Source organism: Pelmatolapia mariae, linkage group LG18, assembly GCF_036321145.2.
Source record: "Pelmatolapia mariae isolate MD_Pm_ZW linkage group LG18, Pm_UMD_F_2, whole genome shotgun sequence".
NCBI classification, from domain to species: Eukaryota; Metazoa; Chordata; class Actinopteri; order Cichliformes; family Cichlidae; genus Pelmatolapia; species Pelmatolapia mariae.
This window is the reverse complement of record NC_086243.1, coordinates 34,602,974-34,625,656: the sequence shown is the minus strand read 5'-3', so window position 1 is coordinate 34,625,656 and position 22,683 is coordinate 34,602,974. Positions and strand designations below refer to the sequence as shown.

Here is a 22,683-nt window from a genome sequence, read left to right as displayed (position 1 = left end):
AAGTTTGTGTTTTAGTAAATACCTAAATGTTTGTAAATCATGCCACCCAGATGGTGTTTACATGCTGTGGTATTCAACACAAGATGATCAAACCACAGCAGCTTTAGCTGAGCTGTCAGTCAGTAGCGGTACGTTCCTCTGTGGACTGCAGGGGCTGATGGAAGCTTTGAAGAACTACTGCATATCGGCGGAGGGGGAAGACCCGTCTGATCTCACAGCTCGTCCTTGTTTGGCCTCAGCTGCATCAGAGCGCCACTTCTCCCCAGGTTCACCAGAGGAAACACCACTGCACAAAATGCTTTTCCTCCCAGCTGCTGCTCTGTGCTGTCTGTGTTCAGGTGAGTGTTTCCAGCCAATCAGGAGCCAACAAACTCAACCTGTAACAAACACTGTCACACTAACCTTCATCTATCTGTCTGTGTCTCTACAGCACTGGTTACCATGGCAGCACAACTGATTCAGGACGATTTAACATTGACCAGGAGAGTTGGAGAAAGTGTCTCCTTCAGCTGTGGAGATGATGAATGTGACTATACTGGTTTGATCTGGTACCAGAAGAAAGACGCTGAACCATTTAGGCTAGTTCTTGTCGTGGATACTGATGATGGTAGAGTTGAGTCAAGTTCTAATCATTCCCAGAAAGATGATTTTTCAGTTGAGATTAAACAGAACAGATACCAGTTGAAGATAGAGAAAGTTAAACTTGAGCATTCGGCCACTTATTACTGTGCCTGTTGGAAGGACGCACCCCACAGTGAGAAATGATGCCTGCAGCCTGAGCAAAAACCAAAGCATACATAGATGTCAATCAGAGTTTGTGACAGGAAGAGAGCAGTAAACCACAGCCCAGGTGTATGTATTTCTTCACAATCACAACCATACTGAGGCTGTCCTGCTCCAGAAATGGAAAGACAACAAAGGAATGTGTGTTGGCAAAACTGATTGATTGAGAGCAAAGTTCTCAATTTATTAGTCGATTTACATCCCTACCCTCACCTATGGTCACGAGCTGTGGGTAGTGGCTGAAAGAATGAGATCGCGGATACAAGCTTCCTCCGAAGGTTGGCTGGCATCTCCCTTAGAGATAGGGTAAGAAATTCAGCCATCTGGGAGGGGCTCAGAGTAGAGCCCCTGCTCCTCCACATCGAAAGGAGCCAGTTGAGGTGGTTCGGGCATCTGACAAGGATGCCTCCTGGGTGAGGTGTTCTGGGCATGCCCCACCGGGAGGAGGTCCTGGGGCAGACCCAGGACACGTTGGAGAGATTATATCTCTCGGCTGGACTGGGAACGCCTTGGTGTTCCCCCGGACAAGCTAGAGGAGGTTGCTGGGGAGAGGGAGGTCTGGGCTTCTCTGCTTAGCCTGCTGCCCCCACAACCCATCCCCGGATAAAGCAGAGAAAGATGAACGGATGGATGGATGTGTGTTTGCATCTTAACCCTTAGGTACTTTTCATATTCAATTTTCTTAGTTAGTATGGTGGGGGCCTGTATTGATTGAGGCCCAAGATTCCCTCTCAGATGTCTTCAACAAATACTGAACTCCTAGAGCAGGGGTCGGCAACCTGCGGCTCCGGAGCCGCATGCGGCTCTTTAGTCCTTATAGTGCGGCTCCGCGTGGTTTGGGAAAATAAATTAGAAGTATTTAGCTGAAGTGAATTTTATTTATGTTAGTTCTTTTTTAACTTGTAGTTCTAGAAATATAGAAATAAAATTATATTCTATTATTTTTTCATCGCTCAAAATAAGAGTCAAACTCGCGGAAGCCGGTATGCCTGCCGAAACGCCGTGCATTTATCGAGACTTTCAACCCCAGGTAGGCCAATTATGGATCTTCGAATCAGCTATTCTCCACCGTGAACTATGTTAAAAACAAACACCGCTCACGCCTCACAGATGACAGCTTACAGTCCTGCGTAAAGATGAAAGCCCCAATTTGCAGACGCTGTGCGCAGAGGTTCGGGACCAGAAGTCCCATTGTAAACATATCATGGCAGACCCGACGATGTTTCCATGAACAAGCTTTTCAGCATCTCTTTATTGACCACTTTTCACACACGGTTGCTGTACGCATACAGCAGGCTGTAGCTTTTCAGCTCACAGCCCGACACATACCAACACAACAGCATAGATAGCACAGACGTAAGGTGGCGAGGCGTGATTGCGGGTGTGTCGCCTCCCCTGCAGCGGCGCTGCAGACCACGCCCCGCCACACACATTAACCAGGTAAAATACATATTTAGGCAGAATTTTGCAAATATCTATTTTTCATTTTTTAGCAGCATAGTGCTTTTTTTCCAATTATTTTTTAAAAGTCAGGTCAAGGCTCCAAAAGCCCAAAGGCGATATGAGGGTGGCGGCTCACAACAGTCTTTGTTTGCTACATGGATCATTTTGGTTCAGCTGGGTGTCTTTCCTTTTGTTATATTTCTTTAAAAGTTCAAAATGTATTAATTACAAAAATAAAATGTAATTTTCTCTGTAGCACTTCAAGGATTTCATAAGCAACACACCTTAGTTGTTCACACAAAGCATAAAGGTAAAAAACAATATATACAGTGTTATCTTCATTTTAGTTGTCAAAAAGTATTTGCGGCTCCCAGTGTTTTCTTTTGCGTGGAAACCGGGTCCAAATGGCTCTTTCGGTGTTAAAGGTTGCTGACCCCTGGTCTAGAGTATTACAAAGCGGCAACAAATGTTCAGTGGAGCTGGGAGAGCTTTTTTTTTTTACTTTTAGGTTTTACACCACACGTTTTTGGAGCAAAAACATGGGTTATCATACACCATTATGTGCTTTTTACCTAAGACAAACACAAAACACGAACCATAAAGATTTAACTAAATTTGATTGAATTCAGCCTGAAAACTGATGTAGAGATTACTGATAGGGCAGAAATGTTTAGAGATAGTAGTATTGGCCCATGTATGGACATCTGCTTTTAATGAGCAAAGCTGATACGATGAATAATTTCAGGTCTTCTGTTTTCTTCTACTAGGCTCCTTGACTGTAATGCAGTCTGTGGATAAACTGCAAGAAAAGATCAAGGATGTAGACAAGAAATGGAGAATGTGTGAGCTGTGGAGAAGGATCTAGAAAAAAGATTGAGAATAGAACTGTGCCACTGTCCGGCAGTACTAAAAGTGAGATTGTCTGAAGTAGAATAAAAGAAAAGCAAGAGATACTCAGTGGAGACCAAAGACAAGTTTAAAAGCACATCGCAGGCAGCACTTGGTAATGAAGCTTTTGAGATGAAAGAGCAAGAGTTTGAAGTCTGGAGATCTGGTGGAGGACCTTAACAGTCATGATGTTATAATGTCTGAAAGCCAGCTGTCCAAAAACAACCCAGCAGCTAACAGCTGATGCTAATAGCTGACAGTAAATATGGCCAAAAGCATGCCAGCCGAACAGGTAACGCAGAGAAACACTTTACCTGGCAGACAATATAGGTTCATAGAGTAAAACAAACTTGTGTAACTATACTAAGCAATAAGTATAGAGAGCAGCGGCAGCTAAAACACACCAGCGTTCACTCCCTCCCAGCGTGTCTGACACAAAGTGTTAAGTGTTATCGCCTAAAGTAGATTTGTTCACATTTTTGATTCGTAGTAAATTCTTGGATTTCTCTTAAATTAACATTCTTATTTTCTAAGTTGTGCCTCTGAAGTCAAGCAGTAACTCAATATAATAAATATAATGCAAACCTTAATATAGTACTGAAGATGCTGTTTTAGCCAAAGCTGAAAAATCACATTTTCAGAAATATTCATTATTTGGGGGCCTTTATAGTAATTTATTTTCCCCCCCATTGAAAGTGGCAATCTAGGGAGCTTGGTAAGAAAAGTGACTGGACTTCTTTAAGTTTGAAGTGCACTAGGATGTCGTACTCGTAGAAGACTCTCCTGAGTTTTTCACTCCTTATGTAGACGGTTTATCAGCGAAACTCAGGAGAGTCTTCTCCCAGCATGACATCCCAGTTTACTTCCGACACAGCCATACACTCAGACAAAAACTGGTTCATTCCAAAGACAAAACTCCTAAACACAAACTTAACAATGTAGTGTGTGCTGTACAGTGTAGCGAGGAATGCTCAGACCTCTACACTGGAGAAACCAAACAGCCACTTCATGAATGCATGGCACATGGATTTCCTGTCAGAGAGGCCTCACCGAATTGTCTGCAACATCTCCCGCATCATCAGGCTGAGCCCAGGAGCTCCTCAGGGCCATGTTCTCAGCCATCTGTTGTTCACCCTCCTGAAACACGACTTCACTGCCCAACACAGCTCTAGCCACATCATCAAGTTCGCTGACAACACAAACATGGTTGGACTCATCGGCAGCAACAACGAGTCAGCGTACAGAGATGAGGTTCAGCAGCTGGCGTTCTGGTGCAGCGAGAACAACCTGTCACTGAATGTGGACAAAACCAAGGAGATGATCGTCGACTTCAGGAAGACTCGCTCCACCCATACACCACTCAGCATCCACGGTTCCACGGTAGAGACTGTTAACAGCATCAAGTTCCTGGGAGTTCACATCTCAGACGACCTCACCTGGACCATCAACACCGCCTCCATCACCAAAAAGGCCCAGTAGTGCCTCCACTTCCTGAGATGCCTAAGGCGGGCCAACCTCCCTCCTCCCACGTTCACCATGTTCTACAGGGGCACCATAGAGAGTGTTCTGACCAGCTTCAAGGCCTTCAGCATCGTGCTTGACCCCTCACACCCCTCACATGGACTTTTCTCCCTCCTCCCATCCGGCAGACGCTACCGCAGTATCGGGGCCAGATCCTCCAGACTGTGAGACAGCTTTTTCCCGCCAGCCATCAGACTCCTGAACTCACTACCGGCTCCCCCACTCCCCCCCACCACACACACCCCCACACAAACCATTAACAAACTCTATTGCACTCCACATATCGCTGCCTTTGTAAATACAGATGCTGCTCTATGGACAGTCCCACTCTCAGGAATCCTGCTCATGTTCAATTCAATTCAATTCAGTTTTATTTATATAGCACCAAATCACAACAGCAGTCGGCTCGAGGCTCATGTTGGTCACTTTATTTCACCCAAGGTCACTTTAAATCTCAACAGTAAATTTTAGACTGTTATTAACCTCAAAGTGTATATTTACTCCCCTTACCTCAGTCTTAAAGTGTATATTTATTCTTACTCTTCCTATATTTATTGTTGTTCTTTTGCACTGCTGTAACTGGAGCCTCATCGTCTTGTCTCTCTATATACTGTACTGTATATAGTAGAGATGACAATAAAGTTTACTTTGACTTTGACGAAGATAGAAGAGCCACCTCTACAGGACAAGACTTGGCGGTCCATCTGCATCTAAAGGACAAAGGTCACCTTTCAAGGATACCAATGTTCACATTTTGGACAGAGAGGACAGAAAGAGTGAAATAAACCATCTATATCCATTGTGAATGGATATAGATGTTCTGTTATATAGATGTCCTTGAACAGAGGCGGTGGCCTACAACACCAACTGTCTGCCACCTACAGTATAGGGATGGGTATCGTTTAGGTTTTATCCAATACCAGTACCAAACCAGTACTTTTGAAACGGTGCCGGTGCTTAAACGGTGCTCGAACCGGTGCTTAAAGAATGGAGAACACAAAATAGGTCCAAAAACCTCTCATGTTCAGCTGTTTTTTTGTAAAAAGATAACAATGTTAGACTTTTCTGCAGCTATAGGGGATTTATGGCATCACTCTTGGCTGGAAGCAGTGCTTAAACAATGGAAAAAACAAACTTTGTCCAAAAACCTCTCATGTTTAACTGATTTCCACTTTTTCTTTGGTCATTTTAGCCTTTTTGGCCAGGGTGAAGGGAGTATCTGCCATCAAACAAGAAGACAGCCGCATGTAACTACGACTGTGTTTGCTAGTTCACCTTACATGCATTAATTTAATAACGTGGTTAGCCTACTCAACGTAAATTACACACGAACAACATTAAGCTACTCACGCAGAGAAGAACGGCTGCTGCTGCCATCATCACCCAGATAGCAAGACGACATTGAATTGATGTTGATTTTTCATCCGATCCGTCGTAATGAAATGATGGGTTAGAAATGATTAGAAATGATGACGGATGCATCCGTCATCATTTCTGCTACACTGGCAGGGCTAGGGGCCAGGACTCTACTCTTCGGGTTTTTGGGGGATGTTGCTAACTCCGGGTCCGATAACAGGCACCACACCCGCAGTAGATGTGCTCGGTGTGAGGTCTCGCAGCAAGCTATCAAATACAGTGCATTTCTCGGCTTTTAACAAAATGCTATACGTCGCCAGGTGTTTCATCAGTTACCTCCTTTGCACAGTATCAGCTTAAAACACTTGTTGCAGGCTGCTGAGTTTGCATCTTTTGCTGTGAAGTACAGCCAGACTTTGACCGCTTCGCTTTGGGCATTTTTAATCTGTAGCTCTGCTCTAAAAGAACGTACGTACCTGGGCCCGCCTACTACGCTCGCAAAGGTAAAATGATTGGCTGGAATCCAAAGTGTATGACATCTCAGGAAAAAAAAAAGCACCGAAATAAAGCACCGAAATGTGCGCTGCTTTTCGGTCTGGTTACTACCGTTTATGTCAGAACCGGTGCCATAATGGCACCCGATACCGGTACCCATCCCTACTACAGTACAGTTTTGAGATTCTGTCCCAGGCACCTTAACATCCACTCAAATCTTGCATCACTTGACCTCATGGTAAGGTCTCACAATGGCTTCACATGAAACCTTGGCTCATGTGATGAGGCACATGATCGATAGTGCCAGGTTTTTAATCCAAGTAGGAGGACTCCCACTTAGAGCTTAAAAACCTGGGGCTCTCTCCTATTTTAGAACTGAAGAAGCTTCTCAGGTGAGACGAGATTACCATGACCTGGATGGCTGAGAACCTACACAGACCAAGTGGAAAATGGATAAATGATCTTCACAACCAGTATATGCCCTGGTTATGGTACCTTGTCTCAGCTACTGAAAAAGCTTTGAAGTTTTTGAGTTCTTCATTCAAACACCTTTGAACTGACATCAGAGCTGTGCTGCTAGTGCAGCTAAAAGCAGGAGAAGAAACGTGTTGATATAAATATTAGATTGAAAAACTTTACCTATCCTAGCTGTAATGAAACAAGAACAAGAAAGTGGATGGATGGAAAAATGAGATGAAATGGCCTTCTGGCATCATCTGAACTCTTTCATCTCAGCTGATCATTGAACAGCAGGCAGGTTTTTGTATGAGTGTGTCTCACTGTGGAAGGAGGCTATGATTACGACATCTTCGGCTCTGGAACTAAACTGTATGTAACAGGTAAGATCAAACATTTATTTTCCTCAAATACTTTCTGTTTTTCTGTAAGTAATCGAGAATTGAGAAGAAAATAAAATTAATTCAGTTTTGCAGGAAATTGAGTCCTAAAAATCCAATCTTAGGCACATAGTGAATATCCTGATCCATATAATTCAGCTTATTTACTCAGAATCTCCACAGCGTCTTTGTTCTTAAGAGGATTTTTTAAAGGTTAAATATAATTGTGTATATATAGTCTCAAAGTAATTTGCATATGCTAATTATTATAATTTTATACATTTGATAGAAAATTGGATTGGCACAAAGTAATTCATATTGGCACGCATGTTGGATGTATAGTAAATGAAATGTACATGAGAAAATATACAAGTTAATCTAATATTGAAAAGCTTTTGTAAAATATGCAAAAAGATATATATGAGAGTGACATAGTGCACAATTTAAAACTTCCTCTTCATATTGTTTATTGTTAATTATGTGACCATAGTGGAGTATTTAACACATTCATAATGTGCAGAAGATCCCTGGATCAACACCAAACTGCTTCATCATGTCGGCTGCTATAACAAAGAATTTCCCAAACATGGAATAAAGTATTTAACTTTTAAAATGTTTAAAATAGTTATTAACACGTTTTTCATGGAATGAGACTAAAATATATATTGATTCAATATGTCTGTTGTATACTATAATAAACATTTTCTAGTAGGATACATTGCTATAAAGAACATTTATATAAACCGTGATGCAGATAATACAGATGTACGTGTGTTGTGTTCTTTTATGGAAATGTTTTCTTTGTGTTTTTTTTCCCTCTGAAAGCAAAACATAAACGGGGGATAAAGTTAAGGCTATATACTAACATAGTATAACGTCATTAGAATAGAATAATCCTTTAATTGTCCCACACGGGGAAATTTGGTTGTAACAGCAGCAAGAAAAACACAAATACAAACAAACAGGACACAGAACAGAAACATACACATTTTTTTTTTTTTACATATGTACATCATGGACAATAGTTACCAAAAACAGAGTACTGTACAGTTATTAAAATGAAATAAAATTAAATATAGGTAAGACGCAAAATGAAACTTGAATGAAGGCTGAAGCATTACAAGACATTCTTTTCTTTATATCTTTAGATAAGTAACGTGCTCGGCATATTCCTGAAATTTTCTATGAAGATAAATATGTTATTTAAATATGTAACAATCTTACTGAATTAATTCAATTTAATTTTAATTATGTTTTTCCCCAAACTGGTACTTTATAGAAATCTTAAAAAAAAAAAAAAAAAAAACCACAGTTGCCATTTAACTGTATTTCTGTTTTTAAAAGTATTTTTCAGTTTCCATGTGATGTTTTTTCATGTAGTTTCCAGATCAGACTGAATCCAGTGTATGTAGTGAACTTTGTATTGATGAGTAGTTTAGTGATCAGAGTCCATGTAGTTTCCAGGATCAGACTGAATGCAGTGCAGTGCTGGAAGCTGCTGCTGACTGTGTGAATGTGTGTCTGTGCTGCTTGTTGCTGCTGTCAAACTTCAGATGAGCAGGTAGTGAAGCCCGTGGTGAGCGTGTACCCAGCAGCATCCAGAGCCCACCTGGAGGGGAACAGCTCCCTGCTGTGTGTGGCCTCAGCCATGTTTCCTCCTCTGGTCCAGTTCTCCTGGAAAAGACAGAAGAAGAACGGCGGAGAAGCGGAGGAGCTGCCCCCTGCTGAGGGAGAGCAGCTGGAGCTCAGAGAGTCGGGATACAGCGCCTCCATTTTAGTGGTTAATCGGGATGATCCCTTCACATACATGTACAGCTGTCATGTCAGACATCAGGGGGGCACAGTGGAGGCCCAAACACGACATGGTAAAAAAGACTTTGTGACATAACATCATTGATATAGCTTTGCAAATCTGACATTTTCAAATCTGAGGGCTGATATTTCTTAAAGCATTTTATTCCTTTTCTGTTTCAGAGCTCCTCTCTTATGTTCTCCAGTCTCAGTGCAGGGTGAAGCTGCTCTGCCTGCTGTACACAGTGCTGATAGTGAAGAGTCTGGTGTACTGCTGTGGACTCTCTCTGCTGATGATCCTCACAAACAAGGGACCGTCCACCAACTGCACACATGCTGACTGTTTTCTGATTGGCATTTTTCACACTCAGATTTCCCCAAGTGAGCAGGCAGAAATGTAAATTAAGTTGTGGCTGGTAAAATCCATCCATCTTCTTCCTCCTATTTGGGGCTGAGTCGCACGGGCAGCAGCCTAAGCAGAGAAGCCCAGACTGCCCTCTCTCCAGCCAAGGCGTTCCCAGGCCGGCTGAAAGAGATAATCTCTTCAACGTATCCTGGGTCTGCCCCAGGACCTCCTCCCGGTGGGACATGCCTGGTGGTTTGGAGAAATGTTTATCATTTATACCCTTCTCCAATATAACCACCTTAAACTATAAAATAGATATGCAAATATTAAAACAGTAGCTGTTTATGTTTCATATGGAGTCTTCTTTCTTGTGTATAAGGTTTTTTTTTCAGTCAGGTATGCAAACTATCAAAACCCTGCACAAAGACGGGGAACATACATGTGCTATGATCATTATAGTAAAGAGCTGCTTGGTTTTTTTTTTAAGGAATGTCTATTGTTCTTCTTGACTGATAACACAAGAGGAAAGTTTTTTTTTCTTTACATGACATTTGTTGCACTTTGTATATAACAAAAAGGTGGCTTGTTCCCTTTTCCACCAATCCAAATGCAAAGATATATTCTTTCTCAGTTCTGGGCCCTTGTATAGTGAATATGTGAGATTTATTATTACTATCACAAACTTGTTCTGTACAGATTCAGCACAGGTTTTTAAAAAAAACATCATCTAGAGCTTGGAGAACATAATGACATTTTCAGTGAGCAGAGCCGTCCAGCACATCTGTGTTTGAACCAATTATTCAGTTTCGGGTTTCAAACATTCAAAATCTTTTCCTCTTTAAATGTTACAGAAAAAGTAATGGTGCCTCTTGGTTTCACTCCAGGATCATGCAGCTGTGCCATTCATGTGGGTTGATGCTTGAAACCTACCGTAACAGTGTAGTTATTGTATGTAAAAATAAAGACTTGATTCTGATGAAAGTGTTTCTCGTTTCAGTCTTTGATGCATAACAACGTATATGAACGTAGCATGCACATATCAAACTTCCTCTCCTGCAGCAGACGGGCGGTGTGGGTTTCTGCTCTGCAGTCTCCACACCGTTAGCTGTGGCTTTTCACTTTAATAACACAATGACAGTTACAAGCATGAACTCTGCTTAAAGAATGATTCCAGGAAGGATCTGTGTTCTTCACCTGTGAGAGAAACAGCTCAAATCCTCAACTCAGAGCTGACAAATGAACTTATTTGAATTTGCTGATGTTTCAACTTTGTCATTATTCATGTGTAAATACAGGGTGATGAAATGCAGTTTTAATTTGGTTTCATCACAAAAAAGAAAAATACAAAATGTCTAAATATTATGTCACAGAATCATTGTTGGACTTTTAACTGAAGAAGTGGATAAATCAAGACAATGACACTTGTAAAAACAGTTACAGAAGTCAACAGTTAGTCATTGTGTCTTTGATCTGGTTAATTATTCAGACTTAATTAAACAAATAGTAACTGAAAAAAGTCTGTTGTAGTTGGGGATCAGTATTAAATGCAACTCTGAACATATAATAATCAGTTATCACATTTAAACATTTCTGCGCCTGACTCTGCTAATTGTAAAAATTATTTAATTATTTAGTCTGACCCTAGTGACATAATAGATTATAGCGCATGTGAAACGTACAAAAATATCAATATTTTGAGCGTAATTTTTAGTTTATTTAACCTTTATTTATACAATTAGTCCCATTGAGACTCATGTCACATTTACAAGATAGACCCGTTTCCTCCAAACATGAAAATGTTTATTTACTGATTAAATTTCAAACAAATGTATTTGAACTCCTCTGTCTGCTGACATGTAAATGTTACATTTGAGAAACTACTGTTTCTTCTTGTACATTCATGTGAGAGACTGAAACTCTCAGACAAAATATGATGAATAAAATTTTGATTAAAACTCTTATTGATTTTCTGATGAACTGCAGTGAATTAAAACTGACAAAACATGAAGCAGATGCTGATTTTTATAATTTATATACTCAAACTTTTAGAATATTAAATGAAAAGGAGTAGAGTCCATCTACTAGAAAACTGTTAAGTCCAAGTAAAAAACTAAATGAACATTAATTTCAGGGTAAGTACAAAAATCCAAAAATAAACTCGCCCCCCTCCCCATAAACCCCCCCACATTGAGCCACAACACATCGCTTTTATTTTCACCTACTAAGAGTGTGAGAAAACAGTCAGTCAGCATGTGTGCAGTTGGTGGACGCTCCCTTGTTTGTGAGGATCATCAGCAGAGAGAGTCCACAGCAGTACACCAGACTCTTCACTATCAGCACTGTGTACAGCAGGCAGAGCAGCTTCACCCTGCACTGAGACTGGAAGAGAGGCCTGTGGAGCCTGAACTCTGAAAAACAAAAGACGTGTGTTGTCTGTGTCTTAAGTGTCTCGTCTTTAAGGGGATTCACAGTGGAACAGTCACCAAGGCTTAAGGGCCTTTTTCTTTTTGACCCTCCATGTTCCCCCTCATGCTTGACATAGCAGCTGTATCTGTACGTGTAGAGATCATCTGTATAATCTACTAAAATAGAAGTTGTCCGTCCCGACTCTCTGAGCTCCAGCTGCTCTCCCTCAGCAGGGGGCAGCTCCTCCGGTTCTCCGCCGTTCTTCTTCTGTCTTTTCCAGGAGAACTGGACCAGAGGAGGAAACATGGCTGAGGCCACCATAACCGCATTAACACGGCAAATCTGCTGTAACGAGTTAACGCGGATCGCCTCGTGCGTGGGGCTGCACGGCGTCAACGCGTTAGCAGGGTTAGCTCATTAACGCGTTAGCACCGTCCAGCCCCACGCACGGGGCAATCCCCGTTAACTCGTTACAGCACTAGTTACAATATAACAAAAATAACAACAATAATAATTTTACAGATGAAATATTTCAAGTGAATTTTCTCCCCACGTGAAGCTTTGGCAAACATTTATGTCTGAGGCTGAAATCAGTCTAGATGCTCATTGTTATGTTTAATCAAATCACTTTTACTGTCACATCACATGTGCTGCTGCACTGGATCAGCACATGTGAGTTTAATATTTAATCAGTATTTAAATGATAGTTAATATTTTACCCTGTGTACATAACCAACCTCGTCTGAGCAGTTACTAAACCGCGTTCGCCGTGCTGCTGTAGGCAAAAGAAAAAAGCAAACTTTCACTCATTTGCTTTCTAAGGTGCATTTTGCTTTTACCAGGTTGAACCTTGTTTTACTTTCATTCTTTGGGGCATAGATTGAGCACAGCGTTGGAAACTTTCCTCAGAGGTTCATGTCCACATTGATGATGACAGCGTCACACAGTTTCACATGTCAGCTGCACATACATGATGTGAATTTGCTGTTTCACCACATCCCAGAGCTGTTTATTTCTACTTTACAATCATTACAGGTTAAACAATGTTCTATTCCAATATTAAAACACTTCTGTAGAGATTCCTCTCCAAATAAGAAATTTGATCCAACCAAGATCAATAACTCTTCTTTCTATTTCTTTGACTATCCAGTAACAGTAGTGTTGCATTAGCTTCAAAGTTTATTGCAATCCAGATATTTGGTATTATAAAGAGAAACCTTAATTTATTAATATACTAACATTTACTAAAACAGAACCTCAACTATATTCAGTTTTTATTGTCCTGCGATTGAGCCACAGGAAGTGTTTCCAAACTTGTCAATAAAAGACATTTTTATTATTGCATCATTTTACAAGAGTTACTTATTGAAGAAGTTAATAAATGATTTATTTTATTTTATTTATTTTTTTTGTTGTGTCTGTGATTTCTTGCTGACAGCTGCTGAAATATTCATCTTAAATAGTTTAATTTCTGCAGTAACTTCTGATTGTGGTAATTAAGTCTGTGAGCTCAGTATGTTTGTGACTCTGAGATGGAGGTGAAACATGTGAGCCCGGGCTGTGGTTTACTGCTCTCTTCCTGTTTGACATCTGTTCATCTGTTGGTTTTTGTTCAGGCTGCAGGGATCATTTGTTATTGTGATGATCAGTTTTGAAACAGGAGCAGTAGTATGTGGCTGCGTGAACAGGTTTAACTTTGTCTCTCTGAAGCTCACATCCATTCTGTTTATTCACAGCTGAGAATCATCTTTCTGAGGAAGATTAGAACTTGATTCAACTTGACTGTCGAGTTTATCTATGTTAAGAATCGCTGTAAAAACTTATTTGTCTGGTTTCTGGTACCAGACAAATAATAAATAATACTAATCTTCCATCACACTGTTCAGTCCCTCCTCAGCTGAAGGAGGAATTTTCTCCAACATTCCTGGACAATGTTAAATCACCCTGAGTCAGCTCTGCTGCCATAGTAACCAGCACTGTGGACACACACGCACGCACGCACGCACGCACGCACGCACGCACACACACACAGATGGTTGTTTTCATGGTCTTTGTTAAAATTGGATGTCTCCTGATTGGCTGGAAACACTCACCTGAACACAGACAGCACAGAGCAGCAGCTGGGAGGAAAAGCATTTTGTGCAGTGGTGTTTCCTCTGGTGAACCTGGGGAGAAGTGGCGCTCTGATGCAGCTGAGGCCAAACAAGGACGAGTCTTCAGACTTCCTATTGGACAAAAGATAAGACTGGTGGTGCTTATGTGCTTAAAATGCATTAAAATAAATGTGTTTAGTCTTTAGTAACATGCATACGGAGAAAACAAGTGTCTATTTGACTGATTTAAGTTTAACGTCAAAGTAAATAATTGGAAACATTTTAGTAACCACATGTCAAAACACAGTTATTTTTTCAGTGTCTCACACAGCTGTATGAAATTAGCAATAAAAACATTTTACATTTAGTTCTCATATACAAACAAGCAGGTTAAACTGTAAGACCATGCTCATTTTCATGATGCCTTATAGTTTAGTTTAGTTATAAATAATAGTTTGAACTATTAGATTTACCAACAAAAACTGTTGTGATGAAAAAAAAAAACCTAGAAAAAAACTTGCCATTTGTATATTTACAATATGTATGCTTTAAAACATGCTTTTTTTTGTTATAAAATGATAATATATGCAAAAATAAATGAGAATTTTTCTTTGTGATGAGACAAAAAAACATTTTTTACAGACCTTTACAATAAATATAAAGTCAAGAACCAGTTGTTTGTTATTATTTCAAGAACCAATATAAATATAAATATAATATAAATATAATATAAATATTTTGACTCTACTGTACTTTTTTATGCACAAATGTTCACATTTTTTGTTTTGTTATTTTAGGGAAGACAACAAACACACTGTACGTTCACACTTCTGTTCATATCTTCTGTAAATGCTCTTCTCAGTGGAAAATTATGTGTAAGAATGAAGGTCGAGTGTTGAGACTGAGCATCGTCTCTCCTCTGATTCCACGAAAGTTCATTTCTCAGCTCTGAGTCCAGGATTCGAGCTGTTTCTCTCACATGTCAGGTCGTTACTGGAATCATTCTTATCTAGAATTGGTGGTTGCAGCTGTTGTTGTGTTGAAATGCAAAGCCACAGCTAACAGTGGAGGCTGCTGAGCAGAAACCCACACAGCCCGTCTGCTGAAAGAGAGGAAGTTTGATTCACACAGGTCAGCGTGTGTCACTGAAGGAAACAAGAAACAAATTCTTCACATTAAGTCTTAAATTACAGCCACTCTGGTTTCGCTGTGTAGTTTAAGATTCATCAAAATACATTTTCTGCACTCTGACTCTGATTTACAAAACTCCAGATGTTGTTGGGTTACGTTTGCTTTACAATTATAATTAATTACAATAATCAAATACATCCAGGTACATAAATGTGTAAAATAATTATCGACTATGTAGTCATTCATACTGGCTACTCATTAAATACAAACAACTTTGTTTGGATAATTTTTGACTGTTGATTCTGGATATTGTACCTTAACAGTTTTACTTCAGATTCCTATCACAAACATGTGAAGGTTTCACAGGCTGAACACAGGTTTGTGATTGTGACACGGCTCTGGATGCTGCTGGGTACACGCTCTGCATCTGTCATTGTTGCATGGTTCAAAATTCAAATGAAAATTCAAATGAAAATGTAATCAATAGATTTTACAAAATCATATTTATGTTTATCTTGATACAGATTCTATTTAAGAACATAAATATCCTGTAATCACTGATAAAAGAGACGATTTTCAGCGATTCAATGATTTTGTGTGGATGAACGTTTTAAACAAATTTCAATTTTAATTCATTTTTTTCTTTTTCCTCAGAGCACTTTAGGGATAAACAAAAACTATAGATACTGTTTATTGTTTTGTGGACATACTTCTAGCTGAAAAACGGCTAGAATTAAGGTGTTTGAATTTAAATAGAAATATGAGCTCAGGGGAAAAATGATAGACACTAGAATATGATTTTGACCTGCACTGTATGACACATTATTGCCCTTTATATAAAACATCTTGTGGATATTTCAAGTCATCAACATTATGAGTATCAAGTCAAACATTGTTTGTGGGCTGTTTGTGATATTTTGTGTGGGACAACAAAGTGATTTTTTTCATGCCCACATTTTTTGGCTTTGTGTGGGTTTTTTAATAGGTTATGACATTCAGACAGTAGCACGAGATAATGAGTTAATACCAGTGAGTCTGACCCACTGATGCTGATAAACAAAGACTGAAAAGTCTCTGTTTTTCCAAGATGGAACATTTTAGAAATTTAAATGAATAAATGAATACAATGAGAAAAAAAAAATAAAAAAAAAATAGAAATTTAAATGAATAAAAGTGAGAGCCCCTGAAGGCCTCGGGCACTTGATCTGTTGTTGTTGTGGTTGAGTCTGCGTGCCTGCGGTAAAAGAAATTAAAAAACACCCCAAAACCTGGGGGAGTGCTTTGCTCTTTGTTATATATGTTTTTTGAGTTGGTGGTGGTGGGGGGGGGGGGGGGGGGGGCACTCCCCACTTGCCCCGGGGGTGGTCTTTAATCTGGGAGTTTGAGGGCTCCTGTGTACGGCTGAGGAAAATCTAATATCACAATATTTTTTGGCTATATCACAATACACAATATATATCACGGTATGTTTAAATAAGCTCCAATAACAAATGTTATTTTCAACCACATAGTGTCTAAAATTGGTACACTCATTCACATCAACCCTTTTTTCTACTTTGAATACAAAAAAATCTGAATGAATTGAAATTTTTTATTATAACCATTTTTAACCATCAGTTGCTCGCAGAGGTTTTTCACCAATGTCAAGACTGTGACAGTAAACTCTCTCCGTGGTCGACACTAGACAAACATAAAATTATAGCAACAAAAGTGGACATCAAGGTAGAATTCACGAGACAAATTAAAACAACTGAAATTACAAAGGTGCTCTTTTGTGCTTATAACATGTAAAAATTGCAAAAAAAGAAAAAGAAAAAAAGAAAAAAAACCTGACCTCAAATTGCAGAAATAAAAGTCTAGACAGTGACTATAAAACCGACTGACGAAGAACAGTCACAGGTATCACAGCTCGTTTATTTAATGTTTTCTTTGGTGTGCGGGGAGACGTTAATGTGCAGAGTTTAAAATTGTCTTAATTAGCAGTAGATGACTCTTCAGCTGGTGGAATAAATTTGTGGTACTGCTACCTTTAGCAGCAATAGTTGGCAAATTTGCAAATTACCAAAACTTTTTCGACTTCCTCCTTGTGAAATCCAAACGACAGCGAGTCTCATTCCCTAACTTGTCTGAAACTCCCACTGTCACCATATTTTTTCCCTATCTGGTAGAATAAAAACACATATGGTGCCAGTGCGCCAGATAGAAAATGTTTCCGGTTGGGAGGGAGGGGATTAATGATGCATTCACAGCATGTGGGAGAAAAAAAAACCCTCACATTGAATTACATGCATGCAGTAAGGATAACCAGGGTGTAGGCCCCCGTGCTGCCCAAGCCTGCCTGGTAATATCAGTGACAGACGCAAAACTGAACACCAGCTCAGAACAGAGAGTGGAAAATTGATGAAAATCTATCTATCTATCTATCTATCTATCTATCTATCTATCTATCTATCTATCTATCTATCTATCTATCTATCTATCTATCTATCTATCTATCTATCTAGAGAGAAACTACATTTATAGTACTTCATCAATATTTGGGATCACTTGAAAAATTCAATGTTTTCCGTGAAAACAGATGAAATTAGTATGAACAGGAAGAATAGCAAATAAACTGGAGATGCTGAAATGATCAGAGTTAGCAATAATGATTTTAATGGAAATGATGAATGTGTTCTTCCAACTTTGAATCTCCCATAAGTTGAATTAGCTTGTTGAATTTTCAAAGAAATCGAACCATAAATGTCGATAAATTAAGTTATATGTAATGATGAGAAATGACACAGAAAAAATATTGAACTTGCAAAGAAAGAGATGTACAAAAAGCTATGGAAAGTCATGCCACCAGCTGAAAATCAGTCATTAGAAAGCAATACTGCCACCTGGTGGAAATGAATATCAACCGTTTCAGTCCCAACTGATGGCCAGTAAAAATGTGTCCTTACCAAGGTGTTACACACGAAACACCTCATAATGTGTAAAAGCAATGCGCTCTCTAAAGAATGAACTACTGTCACAACTACCTCTGTGACACAAAATATCAGATGTGAGTGAAGCATCAGACAGGCCGACACACTATTAACTTTGTCTTTTCACTTTAATAACACAATGACAAATACAAGCATGCGCTCTGCTTAAAGAATGATTCTCTGTGTTCATCACCTGAGAACAGCTCACATAGGAAAAGCTTAATGAACAGAAATATTTGTTGACAATAATCAGGCCCCATCTTATCTTAATGACCTTGTAGTACCATATCACCCTATTAGAGCACTTCGCTCTCACACTGCAGGCTTACTTGTTGTTCCTAGAGTATTTAAAAGTAGAATGGGAGGCAGAGCCTTCAGTTTTCAGGCCCCTCTTCTGTGGAACCAGCTTCCAGTTTGGATTCAGGAGACAGACACTATCTCTACTTTTGTTGTTTTGTTCTGTGTTTTCTTTGTATTATAGTAGAGTCTTTGTGACACAATGAATGAGGGGACTCAAGCGCGGGTCTCTGTTGACGTTGAGAATGAACAGTTGATTTATAATATCACCAGGTGTGATACACAAATGTGCAAAGGAAAAGGGACGTGAAAACCACACTCTCGTTCAGCCACTCACGCTACACTCCTCTCCGTCACACTCCAATTGGAAAACACTCACACTCACGATCACACTCTAGGGATGAAAACACGGACGGGTCCAGGAAGATCTATAGAAGAAAACACAGTGCATCAGCCAGAGCACGGAGTTCTGCCTTGGCAGAGAAGAGCGAGGGAGAGAGAAAGAAGAGAGAAACAACAACACAGGGAACCATCACACTTTACCTTAGAATATAAAGCACCTTGATGCAACTGGTGCTATATAAATGAATTTAAGTTAAATCTCAATGACGCACTTTCTCTTTTAAATGTATATTTCATTTAGTTTTCCAATGTCAGGTAACTGAGTTACCTGACAACAAGCCGGTTCAGTCCCTGGATCCGGCTTGTTTTCCAGGAGCCAGCGGAAGGTCTCCTCAATGTCCCAGGTGAAGTACCCGATCCTGCAGGAAGACGGAAGACTATTGGAAGCTGGCGTTATAGGGCATCAAGTTTAAATGTTTTCGTGACTCCAGACAGTAGGAGATAGAAAACATGAACATAGCAAAAAAACAGAGACCACTGGGCCTGGCAAGCACGGAGTCTCTTAGAGTGTATTAATTGATTTGCAGCTGTTTGTAAATGTCTGTAAATTGTTAGTCAGCACTCTGAATTATATTTTTAAATAATACATATTACTATTTTGAAGTAAATCTAATGTTAATAATTCTTTTTTTCAATCCCTGAATATGAGAATAGAACATTAACGTGTGACACATTTTTAATCATTAACAAAAGTACAGCGACCTGTGTAGAATTTTACTTTATCCTCTCTTGACAGTTTCAATTCAATTAAATTTTATTTATATAGCGCCAAATCACAACAACAGTCGCCTCAAGGCGCTTTATATTGTACAGTAGATCGCACAATAATAAATACAGAGAAAAACCCAACAATCATATGACCCCCTATGAGCAAGCACTTTGGCGACAGTGGGAAGGAAAAACTCCCTTTTAACAGGAAGAAACCTCCAGCAGAACCAGGCTCAGGGAGGGGCGGGGCCATCTGCTGTGATTGGTTGGGGTGAGAGAAGGAAAACAGGATAAAGACATGCTGTGGAAGAGAGACAGAGATTAATAACAGATATGATTCGATGCAGAGAGGTCTATTAACACATAGTGAGTGAGAAAGGTGACTGGAAAGGAAAAACTCAATGCATCATGGGAATCCCCGGCAGCCTACGTCTATTGCAGCATAACTAAGGGAGGATTCAGGGTCACCTGGTCCAGCCCTAACTATATGCTTTAGCAAAAAGGAAAGTTTTAAGCCTAATCTTAAAAGTAGAGATAGTGTCTGTCTCCTGAATCCAAACTGGAAGCTGGTTCCACAGAAGAGGGGCCTGAAAACTGAAGGCTCTGCCTCCCATTCTACTTTTAAATACTCTAGGAACAACAAGTAAGCCTGCAGAGCGAGAGCGAAGTGATCTAATAGGGTGATATGGTACTACAAGGTCATTAAGATAAGATGGGGCCTGATTATTTAAGACCTTGTATGTGAGGAGCAGGATTTTGAATTCAATTCTGGATTTAACAGGAAGCCAATACAGGAGAAATATATACAGCTATAATAAATAACAGTATATCTTGCAGATGACTTTCTTTCAGACATGTTGTATTATAGATGGTCATAGCATGTGGTATTAGAGATGAAACAGATGTGAAGTGGCATGAAAGTGAGGAACTGAAAAAGTTCATCGGAATCAGCTTCATAATATTGGAAAAATGACTTTGAGTGGAGTTAAAGCTGAATTATGCAGCAACAAAAAGAACATGAGGAAGAAACTTTAAGAAGGGCAACAGAAGACAGAACATCTTCTCAGGGAGAACAAGTAAAAGTTCTTGAACTCAACAAACTAAACTGAACAAACAGATGTTAGTATGCACATTGAATTCTGGTAAATTCTGAGTTTCTTCCAAACATTAAACAGAAAATCAATGTGTTTCCTTTTATTCCAGGCATTTGGTGATAAACCAGAGAACTGAGCAAATAAAACTATTGACCTGATTATTGCAAGAGAACTGGAAAACAACGTTATTTTAGTTCATCCTGAGGAGACCATGGACGCCTGAACCAGTCTAAATAACAACCCGTCCAATAGTTGGACAGTCACTTCCTTTTTTTCTACTAGAGTACAATTGATTACTGATGCAGAGGCAGATTCATATCTTAAAGAATTGTTACCAAATACAAAATATTATTGTTGTCACGGTGCTGGGTCTGTGATGCGGCATTTTGAGTTTATTTTGTATTTTTTATTTCTTAGGTAATATTTGTGATTTAGTCTAGTCTATCTTATCATCAAGGTCCCTTTAGGTTTGAGTCTTTGTCGGTTTTGTTATTTTAACCTTCGTGGGAAGATCTCTTCCCAGACGCCTTAACGTCCACTCACATCCTGGGCCTGTTGACCTCAGGAAATCACATGATAGGGTGGGGCCAGGTTTCACATTGAGCTCACCTGAAACCTGTTATTGTGATCCACATCTGTTTTCACACCTTGATTTATTTGATTAGGTAGAGGAACAATAGGGGGTCCAGGACCCTCTCAGTAGGATACTTCCACAGGGCTTACATCTGGGAATCTCCACCATTTGACCCTAGAACTGAAGAAGCTTCTCAGATGAGAGGTGAAACATCTTCAAGCAACTTAAAGAAGTCCAGACGCTTTTCTTTCCAAGCTCCTTAGGTGTGCAATAGTATATCACAGTAAAGAAGAAGTGCTGGGAAGCACTGCACATCCTGTCCATCAGGCCACGTCCACACTAATATGTTTTCGTTTGAAAACGCATCTTTTTCTCTCTATTTTGGTGTTTTTGGTCAAGAAAAACTGAGTTTTTTGAAAATGCAGTTTTTGCGTGGCAGTGTGGACAGCATAACCACAGGCTTTCGGAAACAATGACACATTTTAGTCATGTTAAGCAGTCATGAGACCAATTACACTAAGGTAGCAGAGGGCATTACACAGCAGTTGTTTTGTTTGCTCTCGGTTTTGACAGCCCTATTAAAGATTAATACCAGTTTGTACAATCTTCAGATAGCTTTTCTTCAAATTCTTTAACTCTCACTCGCTTTTGCAACTTTGTACTTTTGTGTTACTCACAGCAACAACTCCACCTCATTGTTAGTCCATTTCAAAAACTCGGTGCTTTTCCTCGACATTTTGCCGCGACGGTTTAAGAGTCGGAAAGTAAATAAATGGCAGACAGAAATAACGCAGGTGGAATCGTGTAATGTTTCACGCATGCGCAGTACTGGAACGTAAGCGTTTCAGTGGACAAACAACTGTACAGAAACAATTGAAAACGTTGCACGTGGAGCGTTTTTAGATGAAAACACAGTTTTCAAATTTATCCGGATTAGTGTAGACGCAGCCTCAGAGTCTCAGGGACCTCACACCTAATACTCGACTCTGTAATGTAACAGAGGATAAAGTGTAGCGCACGTCAGTGTTCCTCTGCAGTCTTCTGCATTTTCTATTATTCTGCTGTCTCCTTCTTGCCACACGTCCTGTTACATGGTTGGCTGTGGCTTCTTTATGGTTTATCTGAGAAGGCTCATCCATGTTTTACTCTGCTCAGGCAGAAATAAGCATCTTACACTCTAAAAACTAAAACTGACATTTACTTAAAATTTTTGATGCAACACTTTTACACTTAAAAATATTGAGTAGATTGGAAACCAGTCAAATCTGTTCAATATACTTGATCAATTGAATAACTAAAGCTTAAACAAATTAAGTTGAAATGAATAATTGTAGTTGTTACACAAACATGAAAAAACTGAGTAAATATAACAGAAATCATGAGTTAAAAACAAATGTAAGGTTAAGTGAAAACCACACAAAAAAATTGAGTAAATAACATTGACATGCTTGGTCAATGTAACTGAAATGTAGATGGTAATTTAATCCAAAATTTTGTTCAAATTACTTAATTTTGCAAACTGAACTTATTCAAAATTGTACTTAAAATTA

The 22,683-nt window shown here is 39.5% G+C and overlaps 2 protein-coding genes across 2 annotated transcripts; one reads left to right on the top strand and one right to left on the bottom strand.

The window, feature by feature from the left end:
* Positions 1-295: 295 nt before the first annotated feature.
* LOC134616210 (uncharacterized) lies at positions 296-9,514 on the top strand. The gene is made up of 5 exons (XM_063460940.1): positions 296-338; positions 431-754; positions 7,278-7,325; positions 8,876-9,187; positions 9,297-9,514. Exons 1-5 carry the CDS (start codon positions 296-298, stop codon positions 9,512-9,514), a joined length of 945 nt encoding a protein of 314 aa, XP_063317010.1.
* A 2,183-nt stretch (positions 9,515-11,697) lies between these two features.
* On the bottom strand, positions 11,698-21,869 carry LOC134616209 (uncharacterized). Its single transcript, XM_065469533.1, has 5 exons — positions 21,811-21,869; positions 19,026-19,116; positions 18,713-18,783; positions 13,959-14,090; positions 11,698-12,247 (listed from the first exon to the last, which is right to left on the bottom strand). Exons 1-5 carry the CDS (start codon positions 21,867-21,869, stop codon positions 11,701-11,703), a joined length of 900 nt encoding a protein of 299 aa, XP_065325605.1. The 3' UTR covers positions 11,698-11,700.
* Between the last annotated feature and the right edge of the window lie 814 nt (positions 21,870-22,683).